Source organism: Crotalus tigris, unplaced genomic scaffold (genome assembly GCF_016545835.1).
Source record: "Crotalus tigris isolate CLP2741 ecotype Arizona unplaced genomic scaffold, ASM1654583v1 scf7180000019856.1557650, whole genome shotgun sequence".
In the NCBI taxonomy this organism is placed as follows: Eukaryota; Metazoa; Chordata; class Lepidosauria; order Squamata; family Viperidae; genus Crotalus; species Crotalus tigris.
The window spans coordinates 945708-962657 of NW_024097742.1; the positions used below are offsets into that span (position 1 = coordinate 945708).

General features: G+C 39.1%; 1 protein-coding gene across 3 annotated transcripts; it reads left to right on the forward strand.

Annotated features, from left to right (window-relative positions):
- Window positions 1-148: 148 nt before the first annotated feature.
- On the forward strand, window positions 149-15990 carry LOC120317854. 3 transcript variants are annotated; one of them, XM_039364789.1, is made up of 7 exons: window positions 149-1766; window positions 2469-2534; window positions 5668-5718; window positions 8274-8337; window positions 12138-12241; window positions 14419-14956; window positions 15852-15990. In XM_039364789.1, the coding sequence occupies exons 1-6, from the start codon at window positions 1722-1724 to the stop codon at window positions 14953-14955; spliced, it is 867 nt and encodes a 288-aa protein (XP_039220723.1). In that variant the 5' UTR covers window positions 149-1721; the 3' UTR covers window position 14956; window positions 15852-15990. The 3 variants fall into 3 exon arrangements, with proteins under 3 accessions (XP_039220723.1, XP_039220724.1, XP_039220725.1); XM_039364790.1 differs by having other exon boundaries at window positions 149-1787; window positions 14419-15990; XM_039364791.1 differs by lacking the exons at window positions 149-1766; window positions 2469-2534; window positions 5668-5718 and adding an exon at window positions 6911-6985 and having other exon boundaries at window positions 14419-15990.
- The last annotated feature ends 960 nt before the right edge of the window (window positions 15991-16950 follow it).

The window sequence follows — 16950 nt, forward strand, 5'->3', positions numbered from 1 at the left end:
GAATTACATTTTATAAGAATAGAGGATAATTTGTACAAAATAGAATCTTCAGAATTTGCTTCCCAAAAAAGTGAGGAAAATATTCTAAAAATACTTCAGGTACCTCAAAACAGAAACAGGCAGTATGGTAAAACCACACTGGGTTTTATTTAAGAATAATTGATATGAAAGGCACCATGGAGGTCTTGTAGTCCCATCCCCACCCCCCCCTGCTCAAGCAGAGGATCCCATACAATTTCAGATAGATGGCTGCCCGGTCTCAAATCTCCAGTGATTTAGTACCCACAATTTCTGGAGGCAAGCTATTCCACTAATCAATGATTCTGTCAGGAAATGTTCCTTTAGTTCTAGGTTGCTTCTCTCCTTGATTAGTTTTGCATCCATTTCTGCTTGTTCTGCTTTCAGATGCTTTGGAAAATAAGATCTAAAATGTGCTTCTTGTTCATCATATATTACTGTACAAACCTTGGCAAAATAGCCAACAGAACTGGTTACCGGCAGGGTAAGGGGACCTAAATCCCTTTCTGGTAGATTACATGAATGCTGGTAATGCTAGAGCAACTGCTGGTTATACATGATGACAGTGTTATACTAGAACTTTTTAAAACAAGGTCAGCCTGAAAAAAATGAGAAAAAAGTATGATAGATAAAATATTAGCTGTTTACATATGACACTCCTTCCCCAGCAAGGTTACATCACAATTCATTTCCCACATTCAACCCTTCAATTCCAGATATCAAGCCATTTTTACCAATTTCAGTAAATATCCATAAAGGTATCAGAAGACATAAAGTTGTATCCATGATCAAAAGATCAATTTTTTTTTGCTAGTTGTCTTCATAGTCCAATTCTCGTGTGGATAGTTCTGTTTTTCCATCTTTCTACAAAAAGTAGCTTTGTTGCAAATACCATGTATAAATCCAATCTTACACGTTTTTTCTAATTGGCTATAACACCTAGTAGAAAAAAATACGGTTTCATTCAACTTTTAATTTGTAAAATTCTTTGCATTGTTTGTTTTTGTTTGTTTTGCTTTTTCACAAATCCAACATGTCAAGCAAGTCCTTTCATCCATTCCAGTTTTCTGGCAGTTAAAATTTGTAATGGTTAAACCAACCCAATCCCTGACCAGAAATCAAATCTATATTAACTTTCACTGTTAACATATTTCATCAAGGTCCTAATGAGGACTGTTCCTACATGGCTTCATTGCTAGATGGCAGAAATTTGCAACTCCTTAAATTACTTCTTGGAGTCTTCCAGTAAACCTGCTCAAAGTGATACTTTAACTGTGATACTTTTACTTAACTGAGGGTTAAGTAAAACAGAATAAAACATTACAAAATCAGTATTGTCTTACTAAAATGGCTGCGGTGCAAATATAGTACTGAAATTATTATGCCTCTTGACCAGAAAGCTAAAGAGTTTGTTTCAGTTTAAGAATATACAATATGTATTACATTTCTATTGTAAACCCTTAGTCAAGAGGTTATGGGAAATATTCAGAAGGCATAATTCCTTGCACTGATCCATGCTTCATATTTTTATTAGTATTTTTCAAACGGTTTTGTTACAAAATACTGATATTCTTATGAGGGTAACCTCATACTGATAAGGGTGATGTCATAATAGAGAATATTCCATAGCACATGCTGTTATAGCAACAACTATAACAGCATGGAATGATTGTCTTGATGTTACATACCATGTTTGCGTTTAGATGAGATTGTCTTGCAAGTTAAATACATTGGCTTGCATTTGGAGTGTAAGTAAAGTTAACTGAAAGGTAGGCTCATTCTACTTGGAATGATTCTAATATGCACAGGTGTCAAATTCGATCACATCACGTGATGTATCACAACATTTTTTGCGGAGCCAGGGTGGGTGTGGCCTACACGTGATGCATCTGGCTTGTGGCCCATCAGTTGACACCCCTGCTGATACGAATACATTAGTTTACCATTCACAGTTTAATAGATTGGGAGGCAATTTGCTTCATTCTCTGCAAAAAATATGTGAGTGCAAACTAGGTGTTATGCTTAATAGCCAACTCCTTTTTCACACACCCAAAAAAAGTTTTGGGAGCACTTAAAGTGAAGTATAGAAGCCATAGCAGGAAAGTGCTTGTCTCCCTTCATCTCCTACAATTCTGGTCCAACTTCTTGTCTTTCTCACATCTTCTCACAACTACACCCGTTGCCAGTTACTTCCTTTCCTGAGTACAATCAGGCTCCATGAGGAACAGCTTTTCTGCTTTTATTACAAAACATGACCAGTTTAGGGCCTACCAGCTATTTTGGGCACTCTGTACTGAGTCACAATAAGTGGGAGTAACATTAAAACTCCTCTCAGGTGTTTGGCTTCTCCAAACCTCTCCTTGGGGTAAGAAAGGCACAAGTAGACAATAAGGCCGTTCATTTTCAGTGGTTAACTCCCATATATATAGGCTTTTTTTTCTAACTTTTAGATTTCAACTCTAATGGATTTTACCAAGTTTCCAGACTGTATGGAGGGACTCGGAGACAGATTCATGGTAAACAGTTTATTTTCCTGTCCTTAAATTTCCCCCTTAAGTATTAATATGTTTGGTAATATATGGAACATAATACTCTGCAAAATTTATAAAACAAATCATTGTTATACAGTAAAACCTCTGAAAGTTGACCACCCAAAGGACTGAAGGAAAGTGGTCAACATATGGAACAACTATACTGATATGTACATGTGCCTCGTTTTATTGTATAGCTTTTATTAGAGAATGTCATACATAAAGACAAGTGAAAACACAGGAAAATCATTCATACAATACTATATCATACAAAATCATTACATTCATGTATGTATTGTTTTCTCATGGTTTGTTCATTCTTTCTGAAAAAAAGTCAATTTTAGTCTGTTATTTTTTTTATGAAGGTAAACAGAGAAAGCACTCTCAACATTGGCTATACCACTCAACATACCTGGGCATTTTCCCTCAGCAAATGACTTTAACTGCATTATCAAATTGCTGACATCCTCTTCTTTTGGAATATCTGCAATTTCTGTGTCCTCACTTAATTCTTCACTTAATTCTACAGCTTAATCAGTTGCTTCCAGCACTTTTCCACCGGATTGTACCTCAGTCAATACTGATTAGAAAATTGTTTCTGGGTTAGGTTCATTACAGATTGCCACGTCATCATCCATTGTAATAAAATCTATTCTCTTGAATTCCGCCATGGGAGGTGAGCCGTCTAGTGGGGCTGCAACATCTTGGTCTTGGGTCGTCACAAATCCAGCTTTCTTGAAGCACTTCTGTATTGTTTCAGACTGAACTTTTTCCAAGCAGACCAGCATCCAGAGCAATAATTGATGCAACAGATGGTTTTGCTTCTGCAGATGAACCATAGGCTTCATTTTAACAATGGCCCACGGCAAAAGCTGGGCTCAGTGGTGCATTCTGAATGTTTTGATTATGCCTTGGTTGAGAGGTTGAATTTTTGATGTAGTGTTTGGAGACAAAAATTTCAGTTTCACGTTTGTAAGATGATTTGCTTGAGGATGGCTAGGAGAATGGATCGTTTCTTCTTAATTTTTCCGTCACTACCTCTTATCCATTCCTCAAATAGGGCACCAGTCATCTATATAGATTTGTTAGATTTCCAGGTGACGGGAAGGTCTTTGGGCTGCAGGTTCTTGAATGAGCATGGCTTTGCCGATTTACCAATCACCAAAGGTTTTAGCTTCTCTCCGGTTAACTTAGCACACAGCAGAACTGTGAAATGTTCTTTATAAAGTTTTCCACTCTTACACTGTCACCCCTCATAATGAGGCTCCTGTCAGGCATCTCCTTGAAAAAGAGTCCACACTTGTCAGCGTTAAAGATGTTGTCATCTTTGAAGTCACTGGTGAATTCTGGAAATTTTTCAATGAACATTTCAACAACTTCTACTGGAACTCCATCAGAAATGGGAGATTGTGAGTTCTAATTCTGTCTTAGTCATAAAGCCAGTGAGATGACCTTGGGCCAGTCACTTTCTCTGAGCTTTAGAGGAAGCAATGGCAAAATTTTGCCAAGAAAACTGCAGGGACATCCAAGCAATTGTCAGTAACCAATTCTGACTTGAAGGCTCAAACTCACATTAAATTATCTGGAAAGTTCCAATCTCAGTGAGCAGCCTTTCCAAAGGAGAATAGGTTAGAATTGGCAGATAGCAGGAAGGAAAACATACGATAGATCCTAAACCTCTTTTTTCCTTTATGCTGCTGCAGGAGCAATTGGAGCAACGAAGAGCTAGTCTCAACAATAATTCATTTGATATTAAGACTTATCTGTATTATTTCCAGACAAACAATTGTGTCTGCCCATAATTATCCCACACCTTCTCCATAGAAAGGCGGGAACACAGCATAGCAGTAACACAATTGTTCTGTATGCAGTGCAGGCAGTTCTAACTCTACTGGGGAAGTATCCATTAAAATCCTGAAAAGCCACTGTTGGTAAAAACCAGATGAGTGCATCAGGAGTTAAATTCATTTCCTAAGGAAAAATCTCAACCTTAAAAGGCTGAACAACCTGAGAATAAACAATCTCTTTCATGAATATTATGATTATGTGTTTTTGAGAGAGAGGCTTGTTTTCTGTAGGCCCTTGGCTGAAGATAGACATAATCCCAATGTATTAACAAAATTGCCACACTATTGCAGGATCCAATCTGGGTGGATCAGAGGTTTAGTCTTCCAAGCTTTCAGACTCATGCTGGAGCCCATCCTCAGGGAACGTCTCTCTAGCAGAGTGTGTGCTTTCGGCTATTCTGTGTGTGGTATGCATATGGTGCCTGGTTGTGTGTGGCTTTTTAGTTATTGATTGGGGTTTTGATGCCCGGCTATTAAGTCACTGGCTGTTGTTTCCTTGTGATGCCAAGTCCTTGCTTTCTAAGTACTTGATAAACTGGTGATAAATCAGCACTCCTAAGTCTGAAAACCTGGAAGACTAAACCTCTGGTCCCAGTGACCCACCTAGATTGGATCCTGCAACATTATCTTGGGACACGTATATTTGCCTTCATTTGCCACACTATTTAATTTGGTCTGTGCCAACCAGTGGAATAGATACAATACAGGCAAGAGAAAAGAGGTCTTCATTCCACAGCCAGTTAATGAGTAGAATTGGCTACCACCAGCTGTAGCAAGTATACACCATTTTCCAACTTTATAGAGCAGATACAATGAACAGCCCATTGTTGTCCAATTTTGTCATTTTGACCATGGTTTATGGTGTCCAAGGTTGATTGGAACTGGACTCCAATAGTATGATGGACTTCTCCTGAATTAAGAAAAAAATGAGTAACTTTAAGATATATCATAAGACATTTAAAACAGAGTATAGAAATTAATGGAAAAGAACTCGGTCAACCACTATGATATTTATAAGTAATTTATATTCTGAGAGATCACCTTCTGAATACCAAATTGTGGAAATATTTAAAAAAGCTGTTATCTTCTTATAATAAAAAGTAACAGCAGTTTTGCACTGTTAGAAATATATTGTAATAAAACTATTTTTTAAAAAAAGACAAATCGGTAAAATGATATTTTTAAAGGATGGTTTATAGTATTCAGACACGCTAGTCTAGTTGTTCATTATTAACCATTAACCAAGTTGTTGGTTCTTTTCTCCAAATTAGACATGTACAGAGGAATCTAGGACAAGACCAAACTATGAAGCCAACTTTAAGGTAAAGAATGCTGCTCTCTTATCTACAATTCTTCCTGGCTTGAAGGCTAGAGGAATGAGAGGGGAAAGTCCTTTCTTTGAAAATGCCACAGTGAGATTTTCAAATGCACCCAATATTTTGTTATCAGAATTATTAATCTAAAGGGAAGTAAGTTTCAAAGTCCCTACTCTGAAGTAAGATGCAGATGGAACAACAATTGGAAAGCTAAAAATAATGGTGATAATTTCTATGATATTCTTTTATAATAAGAATTATATAGTTTCTATACATGTATTAGAAATATATAAATGGTTGAATAATATTTGCATTAGGCAAGTATATACAGAATTGTAACTGTAATGTAATTTTTGTCATATTTCTTTCATCTTCTTTGTTAAAATACTTTTTATATGTTCCTTTTTTATCTCTTTGACAATGTATCACCATCACTATTTTTGCTTTTTGTTAAAAAGCAATAAAAATAATTTACAAAAAATAACAAGAATTCCATGGTTTAATTGGTTTCATATCATAGGCTTTAAGTTGCCCTTTTAAATAGCATTTTTAGAAATGAGGAACTATCTCACTTTAATTCAGTGTTTCTCAACCTTGACAATTTTAAGGCATGTGGACTTCAACTCCCAGAATTCCACAGCCAGCAATGCTGGCTGTGGAATTCTGGGAGTTGAAGTCCACATGCCTTAAAATTGTCAAGGTTGAGAAACACTGCTTTAATTGGATTAGCTTGTCCTATTTTGTCTGGTAGAAGAGACATGCTCCAGATCCTTCAGACAAGAAATAGCAGCTGGCAGGATAGGAGAAGAGCCATTTCTGCTGTGGCTCCTGTCCTTTGATATATTGTGCCCTCTCAGGGAATTGTGCAGCAAGTCCAAATAAAGTCAGAGATGTTGACACAAACTTATAGTTTTAGTTAGATAAATACGCTTAACATTTATATTTACAGCAGATAAGATAGTCAGGAACACAGGAACATCATACAGCATACAGAGCACACAGAAGAAAAAGGCAGGCAAAAGGGAAACTCCCCCTTTACACCCACAGCAACCAATCATAGCATAGATTGCTTTATGCATGAGCCAGCATTCTCCAATCAGCTACAACTCTGTGTCCTATTGTACACTTAACTGTTCCAGCTACTAAATTAAATATCCTAACATGCCCCCCCCCGAAATGAGATCTGCCCCCACCCTCTTGGCCCTCCGGATAGGCCTGAAGACCTGGCTCTGCCCGCTGGCTTGGGCCCCAATGGGAGTGTCTCATTTTGGAGGTAACTACTAAGTAGACTAATAGAACATTCCATGCACGCTTTAGTTTTATTATTTTGTTGTTAACTTAATGCTTTAACTTTGAGCCCAATATTTTATTCTTTGGATGTTTTGTTTTATATCATTATTTAACATTGTGAGCCACCCAGAGTCAATAGTGAGATTTTGGTGTATAAATTTAGTAAATGAATATTTAAAATACCGGTATTTAGTTTTTCTTTTAGTATGATAAGCCAAATAATGGCAATGTAGATGCACACAAGAAACCCAACAAACCCAACATTTGGTTGGGTTTCTGACCTTGGTATTGATCAGGCTTTTTGTGGATGTCTTGTTCAACATCCCAGGAGAACTTTCTTACATAGGTGGATTAAAAATTGGAGTGGCCTTGCAGTAATTCTATTCTGTGAGAGATTTGAACTCATGGAGATTGGTGATTTGAAATTTCCTAGGGCTATCAATCAACTAGTGGTTGGAAATGGAGTCAACCGTATTTTGTTTGCTCCACTTTGTCTGTTTATTAATTGCCTAGTAATAATGTTATATCCAGTTCTATTGGTGTCTTTTTAGCCCTTGATTTGAATGCCAGGCTTCAGGAATTTTCTGGCTCTTCTGCTATTGATGTGAAGGCATGTTAGCTATTGTGTATTTGAAATCTAGGCTCTTTATTACAGTTTTGTGTTCCTTAGTTCTTTAATGAAACTAGCACTCTGTTTGTCACGTCTAGTGCTGGTTGCAATGCAGGCAGTTAATGTTGTATATATCACTAGTTCTGTCTTTATGGGATGTCTATGGAGATTTTCAGTCATCCAGGTTATGGTTGTCACAAAGGTGCAAGGTTTTTTTCTTCAAAAGGCAACTGGACTGTTTTTTCTTGAGGAAGAAATGTTTTTTTTTCCTCAAAGAAGATGTTTCGTTTCTCATCCAAGAAGCTTCATCAGATCTGATGAACTCATGACGCTTCTTGGATGAGAAGCGAAATGTCTTATTTAGGGGAAAAAAACATTTCTTCCTCAACAAAAAACATAGTCCAGTTGCCTTTTAAAGAAAAAAAAAGAACACCTTTGAGATGTCTTGATGGGATGTGCAGTTTTATGGAAAAGCGGGGAAATAATGGATCCATTTCAACTCAGTGGTTCTATTATTTGTTTGATACTTTTCAAGCAATTCATGTTCAGTACATTATTGCAAGGTTCCAGAGTAATTTTAGGCAGGAACAGATCATACGGTTTTAAAAATACTTCTAAAATATGCTTGTGAGTTTTTATGATCTAATTTTGTGTGGAACAGGATATGCTACATAAGCCTCCAGATGGACTCCAAGAAAAAACAGGTCAAGTGGCACATGAAGTAGGTTTGTATATTTTTCAGCTTTATTATATAGTATTTCAATCACTGTCAGTTCTATAGTTGGACCAAGATTTGAATGGAGCTTAAAGCCTTGTAATGTAATCCTAGGATGTGTTTGAAACAGTACATGAGATGGGTAACCATACACTAGTCCTTCTTAATAGGAATAATTTGGACAAAGCTGGGATTTGGACATATATAATTTTGCATTCTTATTTGCCAGTTGAAAATTTCTTCTCCAGTTATGTTGAGACTATAGCTCCTAGAATACCTTTCCTGCATACATTCCAAGTCTTAGATTTGTAGTTACAACACAATAGGAGAATCATTTGTGGTGAATTGGTTAGAAGGTATTCTCTAAGTAGGATTAAAGATGTAGGACTGAACTAGCAAAATGCATCTGCCAAAGAATGTAGGTGGACTGTGCATATGCTTTCTGTCTGAGAATTTCACACCAAGACTGCTGGCAGCCAATTGTAGACATTTTATTCTCTGCATCATCAGGGTTGCTTGGCAGCAGAGGCCCGAAAACACCTGCCAGTTCTGAAACCCTCAATGTGAATAGCTCTTGGGTACCACATCAACATCTAAATGGCTAGACGCCATAGATCTATAAAATGTCTTAACAAATTGTAATTTTTAATGTAACAGAAGGAAAAAAATTAAATATATGTCTGGAGGGTTATCACATGAACTACAATTCATTTTATTCTTTCTTAAATATAAACAAAATTAAGATAATTTAGCATTTGTCCTACTTTCATTCATAAGAGATCTCTCTCTGACATACTATTTAAAGACCAAATATAGCTCTTGAATCAGAAAAAAACTGAGCATCCCTGTTATAAAATCTTGATTGTGGCTCGTCAAGCATGAGTCTGGCCTATAGACACAAAGCCTGATTTGCCTCTGGGACTTTAGTCCTGCAGTCTCCTGAATTATATTAAACTTTCTTTATAATCCTCCTTTTCCAGTCCAGTTGTTCTACCCACCATAAACATGTAAAATGTGAAAATGGGATTTATTGCACGTTGACTGGGATTCAGATTTGTCCGTATGTCACATTTCAATGGCTTTGAAAACGATGCTGAACCATTAATTCTTCCATCACTCCAATATTTTTTATAAATATTTTCTTTAACAGATGCTTTTTCCAATAGCTTTTTCCAAGTTCATTTATTGCTATTCTGTGTCCCTGTTCCCACAAGTGCTTGAAAGGATCAATGGGAGGCTCATTTTATTGTAGGACCACTAAAAAGGGCAATTGATCCAGACCCTGGAATTATATTAAGCCCTAACTATGCACAGAATTGAATTAACTCCATCAATTGAGAAATATTTATATCCTGTTAGTTTGCGAGGTATGCCAATTACTAATCATCAATGAAAAGGAGGAGAGGAAAACCCACAGAAACAGCAAGCTTCTTCATGGACTGTACTCACTGCCAAAGCCTTCTCCTTCACACAGATTGGCTGTAAAGGCCAGACTATGCTCAGTGCTACCTGCCTGGACAATGAAGTGGCCAGTGAGGTAACAAAGCCTCGACAATGTTCTCCTGCTCCAGAGACTTCATGGGATACCAGGCCTATCTTGGAGAAAGTGGCTGGAGCTGATGTTCTAAAAATGGCCACTTTGAACAGCGTTATTGCACTGTGCCAGAATTACTGCTAGGAAAATCTGACTTCATTGAGATTATGGTAGTTTGGTTTAATGCAAGATGTTACTTAAAACAAGATGCCAGTTTGGACCGTCAGTTTTGTAGTGAAAGGTAACCAAAAATCAAAGTATAATTGGGCCCAAGTTGAGTGAGTTACTTTTCAGAGAAAGTTATTTGCGTAGTGTCAAAACAAGAAATTATAAAAAGATGGTAACACAAGAGAGAATTCCAAGCATGAGAAATGTAACACAGAAGCAAATGTAGCAGGTTTCCTAATTTAGAGTTAGGTCTGCAACCCAAGGTCTTTGCTGCTGTCCATTGCTAGTACCCAGAAGAGATTGTGATGATGTGGCAAAGGCAGCAAGTCAGATTCCTGCCCCATCAAGCTTCCTGTGGTCTGTCAAAAGAAAGGGATTGTGGTTGTATGTCTCTATCCTCTCTGAGCTGGAGGCATTTCAGCACTCCCCATTCTAGATAGTTTGTTGGAACCAGGAGCAAATATTTCTATCCTGGTACCCCATAGCTATAGCAGAGTTTCAGCTAGTATACTTTAGTTTCAGTGGAATTCTGGAAGTTGTAACTAAATAGCATTAGGTTGGGAAAGTCTTAAATATCATAGTATTTGATGTTCATGGATCTACTTGGCCATTTGTAAAATGGGGTGTGTAAAATGGATATCTGTAGAATAGCACAGTGATGGCAAACCTTTTAGAGACCGTGTGCCCCAAAACTGGGCCCGCCCCTGCTCCACCCCCTGACCCACCCCTGCTCCATCCCCATCCCCCGCCACCTGCCTGCAGGACCACTCACTGCCTCCAGGGCCTGCCGCAGATCGCCCAGGCAGCCCAGCAGCGCTATGGCGGTCACGCCCTCTGCCCGCTCCCTGCAGCATCAACTGTGCACAATGGGGTGTGAGGGCAGAGTCTTGTCTACACTGCCTGGCTGTCATGTCTTTGGCTGTGCTGCTCTGCGTGGGCCATGCTCAAGGGCAACTCTCCTTCAGGGGGGCTGCTGGAGAGGATGGCGTCGCGGGGGGAGGCAAGGCTGGGGCAACAACACATGTGCCTACAGAGAGGGCTTCGAGTGCCGTCTCTGGCACCTATGCCATAGGTTCATCACTACTGGAATAGCAATTAGGTTTTTCCCATGTTTGCTCTTCCTCTCTTAATAAAATAAAATAAAATGAATGAGAGGAAATTCCCCATTCCATTCTTTGCAAGAAAAGAAACATCTACCATTATTGGTGGTGAAATTCCTAACTCTTCTCTTAATAGATCAATGGAAAGTGGTAGAATCAAAACCAAAACTTCCCTTTTATGGTACTTGTTCATAATACCATTATACCCCACTGAGTCCAAATCAAAATAAAAACAACATGGACAAATAGCAATAGCAATTAGACTTATATATTGCTTCATAGTGCTTTACAGCTAAGTGGTTTACAGAGTCGGTGTATGGCCCCCAACAATCTGGGTCCTCATTTTACTAACCTTGGAAGGATGGAAGGCTGAGTCAACCTTGAGCTGGTGAGAATCAATCTGCTGGAGTTAGCAGAATTAGCTTACAATATTGCATTCTAACAACTGCGCCACCATGACTCTGAAACTGCATAAATAGAGCACTATTCTTTACATTTGATATTAGCATATTCTTTACATATGGAAAAAATTCTACTCAAGCCCTATTTAACAAAGTTTATCCACCCCCCAAATGGGCGCAAGGCTATGTCAAGTATATATGTCCACCCATATCATGCACATTGTTAAGCTCCTCTAGAAAACTAGATCAGAGAAACTCCATTGCATGTGCAGCTATGTGAGACCAAATCTTCCTCCTATCAATGCATGAATCCCCCTCTTTGCAGGAGTCCATACTTTCCTGGATTCTCTGTCAAAAGCAAGGAAAAAAAGAATAGCAATTCTAGAAGAAATGGCCAGCTTGGAAGAGTCTTCTCTACTTCAAAATGTAGCAGCTAGTTGTATTTTTTAAAAAAAGCTTACAGCCATTGACCATTAAAAATGCAACGCAATAACTTCTTATCTCAGTGCTCTTGTTAAAAAACTTCCAAGGCTAAATACAAAGACAATCTCTTTGCAAAACCATAACCATACGATGACCAAAACATTTCCTTTCTGGTTCTTTGCAGGTCAACAGTGGAAGAGAAGAAACTGCACCAAAGGAGCATTCAATGTCATTGCCACAACTGGATCCATGAAACTGCGGAAAAAAAGGACAAACCTGACCCATAAGGTGCTCCAAGGGTGTTCTCTCACTGGGGGAGAGGGAAAAGGGTATAAGGCTGGTCATACTAGAAAGATACAGATAGTGACAAGTCTTGTGTTTCTTTTGAAGACGTTTCGCTTCTTACCCAAGAAGCTTCTTCAGCTCTGACTAGATCAGCGGTTCTCAACCTGTGGGTCGCGACCCCATTTGGGGTCGAATGACCATTTCACGGGGGTCGCCAAACAAGGCTGTCCGCCATTCCCCCCCCTTTTCTTTAGCTGTGCTACTCCCTCTTATTCTATTGGCTTTTGAAAGCCAATAGAATAGACTCTATTCAAGAGACTCTCTTCTATTGGCGTTCGAAAGACAATAGTATCTGTTGGCTTTTGAAAGCCAATAGAATTAGACTCTCTTGAATAGAGTCTAATTCTATTGGCTTTCAAAAGCCAGTAGGAATTGTCCAGGCTGTCTCTGCCCTGCTGAGACCGCCAAAAGCCCCAGTCTGCAAACGGTGCTGCAAGGAAAGCTTCCCTCCCTGCTGAGCAACTACTAAAAGTAAGTAAAAGAGGGCCAGAGGTGGGAGATGGGAGGCTGGCGAGTGCAGGGAGGGTTGCTGGCGCGTGTGGGGCCCGGCGGGTGCCTTACCTGCCTGGGCTGGGCCAGCTGGTGGCCCAGCCGGTGGTCGCCCTGCGCCGTCGCTGCCCCTTGCCAGCAAGGCCTCGGCCGGCGCAGGGGGCAGCACCACGCATGTGCAGCGCTCCCGGGCAGGGAAAGTCCTTGACTTACGACCGGTTAGGTAGTCCTCGACTTACAACCAGTTGGGTAGTCCTCAACTTATGACCAGTTGGATAGTCCTCGACTTACGACCAGTTGGGGGTCGCGGCATTAAAAAGGTTGAGAACAACTGGACTAGATAGATGGTAGGGAGTGGAAGGATTTATGTTGCTTGCAGACAGATGGTCATTTGCATTCGTTTAGAGAGTCATTGAAACCATTTGGAGGTTTACCTTTGTCCTCAGGGTCATCTGAGTAATGCAAATGTGTGTGGAGCGTTCTTGGCTGTAGGATGTTTTCTGCCCTGTGTCCTTTCACTGTTGAAAACTGTACACTGTACAGGAACCATTTGTGCTTCAGTTTAAGATTCAGACAGCGCAGACTCATCTCCAGCAGCCTGTGCTTGTTTTCAAACTTGGAACAGTGTAAAAAAAAACCTCCCTAGTGTGGTATTGTCCAGACAAAAGGTCTTGATTGGGTTCTCAGTATTATGAAGGTTAGGAACAACATATCTCAGTGGCACAAAATTGGAGGAGACCTTTAGCTCCAGCATTGCCTCCCAATCTCCTGATGAGCATCTGAACAGTAGGAACATTTGGTACTAGATAACTATGTCCTCAGCCCTACTGCAACATGGAAAAATGATAATGCAGGTTTATATAACAGATTTGTTATAACCTGCTTAATATAGTTTTGTATCACTTCCTCTATGAAAACACTGAAGCTCATACCCACTTTTAAAACAGAAAAATAATAATTGAGGCTTCTTAACTATCAGAGAAAACAGAATTCCAGAGGACAGTGTCACCAGAGGGAAAGACCCATTTGAGAATATATGCCAGAGGCCAATCTGTAAATGATGGCATAATTATCTTTTACTAAGTATTCAAATTGTCCCGATTTATAATGGAAGATTATTTGATATTTATCCTACTCTCTTCTGGGAACAGAAGCAAGCTCAACTGAATCACATACTCATTGTCTTCTCCTTTATCATCACTCACTGTTGTAGACAGATGACTTTGAGTAACATAAAATGCACAGCAACTACTAAATATGATAAGTCTAGCATGCAAATAGACATTTATCTTCTAATCAAGCTCTAACTGAGTGATAGGCAACTTGTGGCCCTATTTTGGTTTTTATTTAAAAAAATGCAACATGTAGAGTCGCAAGTAACCACAGGTTGATTTACTAGATATTTACTGGCTGGTGGAAAATATATTATTGACGGTAGGAACACTGAGTAAAGGAAATCTGTTGAGCTGTTTCTCTCCCCTAAATACATATCAGTAAATACAGTGGAACCACTTCCTCTTTATTTGAACCTCTGATTACCTGAATGGTTTAGGTTCCTTTTTCTCCCCTTGCTTCATCCTTTCGGTTGAAATATTTATAAGATAATACCTAATGCTGCTTTGTTCTAACAGCTTTCAGATTCTGGTGGCAGATTCTGGGAAGAATTTTCAATTCATCTTGATCATACCACAAGTTTTTCTAAGTACTCCAGGTATCAACATGCTAATGTTTCCGTCACTGATCTGATAGAGGAATTGAAAATAGAGGACCAAAATTCCCTGTCTGCACTTCCTGCAGCTTGGCTTCCTTCAACAGAAAGTCCCAACGACATTGATATGGAACCCACCAGTGATCTCCAAACTGCAAATGAAATGCTGAATCTGCCTCAAAGATATTCAAGGACTGCAGAACCTTCCACAGATTTGGGAGCTTTTATTGATGCAGCAGGACTGATACCTGATCACTCTTTGCTCATGGATGTTGAGTTTTCAGAATCTGCAGGACTGTCATCAAATCCTACAGTGGCTCCTTTGCCCCTGCTAGCAGGATCTGATGGTGACATTATGATGCATGATGAAACAATGATCAGGAAGTCAAAAGGGATGCCAATTCTAGAACGAGTTGGGGAAACCCTACGGCAAAAAAAACTGCGGGCCACCCAGGCTTGAGGTAGAAAATGGGTATTTGTTAATATTACATGTAATAGAAGAACAGTGACAATACCTGGTGGGTAGTGCAATAGAAGAAAGAAAATATTTTTCCAAATTTGCTCCTTTCTTTTCTTCTTGCTTACATATCTTCTCTATGTCCTTTTGTAAATAGAAAACTTGTCCATTTTTTTGTGTGTTCCATAGCAGATATGTAGCTGGCCAGATCCCTACATTTCCTTCAGTCCCCATCCAAGTTTTTCGGGATGACAGAAAATAGAGAGCAGCCCTCCTTCCCAATTCCTTGGCTGCCCTACCCTAAGACTTTTGAACAAGCTACAGACTGTTCCAACTGTCTTCTTGGATAATAATTCTGGAGATGATAGGAGTTTCAGTCCCACATAAGAGCAGAAGGCTGAGGACTGTTGAAAAAAAGACATTCAGCCACATAGACCAATAAATTGACTTAGCAAGGTGGCAACTGTTATTAGAACCCATTTTTTCCAAACAATATAGAAGAAAAAAACACCCCCAGTGTTAGCCACTTGCATCCTCAGAGGGAAAGCTTATGTGTAACAAAAATGTGCACATTTTCTTTTTTAACCCATAGTCCCTCTGCGCAAGGTTATCCAAGGTTTCAGACTTACTGTGTGATGCAAACTCAAAATGATGCATTTTTGGATTCTTTAACCATACTTCTGATAGCAAACTTTGGGTCACATGTTATGTTATGCTAAACATGCTATGTACATTCTCCATACATCCTGTATTTAGTTGCCTTTTTCTATGATTTTTCTTACTGAGTGCAGTTTTACTATTAGGAAGCACCAAAGTTCTGCATATTCTTAATACGTTTAATTTTGTGGCAATGGAATAATACTGAACATGGCTTATTGTCTCACTTTCCATTTTTGCAGTGATGTTGAAATGAATCACATTGCTCCTTTGGAGTCTTTTCTACTGTCTGTGAATGCTTAACTCTGATGAGCATAAATGGATTTTCACAGCTTCACAAATAAATGTGTTTTAAAATAACTCCAGTGAAATAAAACAAAAGATGGGGAAGAAAAGAACGTATAGTTGAGTTTTTGTGTATGTATGCGAAAAAGAGATTAAATATCAATCAGAACAGAGCTGGAAGAAACCTTGGGGATCTTCTAGTCCAAACCCCTGCTCAAGCAGGAGATGCTATACAATTTGAGACAAGTGACTGTCCAATCTCTTCTTAAAAACCTCCAGTGATGGAACACCCACAACATCTGAAGGCAAGCTGTTCCACTGGTTAATTGTTCTCACTGCTAGGAAGTTTCTCCTTAATTCCAGGTTGCATCTACCCATGATTAGTTTCCATCCAGTGTTACTAATCTTGCCTTCTGGTGCTTTGGAAAATAAACTGACCCCCTCGTCTTTGTGGCAGCCCCTCAAATACTGGAATACTGCTATCAAATCATCCCTAGTCCTTTTTTCCTCTAAACTGGCCATATCCAGTTCCTGCAACCGTTCTTCATATGTTTTAGTCTCTAGGCCTTTAATCATCCTAGTTGCTCTTCTCTGCACTTTTTCCAAGTCTCAACATCTTTTTTGTAATGTGGTGACCAATATTGAATGCAGTATTCCAGGTGTGGTCTTACTAAGGATTTATAAAGTGAGCATGAGTTTGGGCAGACTCTGGGAAACAGTGGAAGGTGGTGGTGGGGGAGTTAGCTTGCTGTGGTCCATGGGGGTCATGAGGAGTCGGACATGATTTAGTAATTGAACAACAACAATAATCAAGACCAACACTATTCATTGGAATACAACATATTATACATCTAGAAAAAGCTCAGCATTACAGGTAGTCCTCAATTTACAACCACAACTGAGCCCAAAATGTCTGTTGCTAAGCAAGGCAATTGTTAAGTGAGCTTTGCCCCATTTTATGACCTTTTTTGCCATAGTTGTTAAGCAAATCATTGCAGTTAAGTGATTAAGTGATGCAGTTAAGCCACTCTGGCTTCTCCCATTGATTCTGCATGC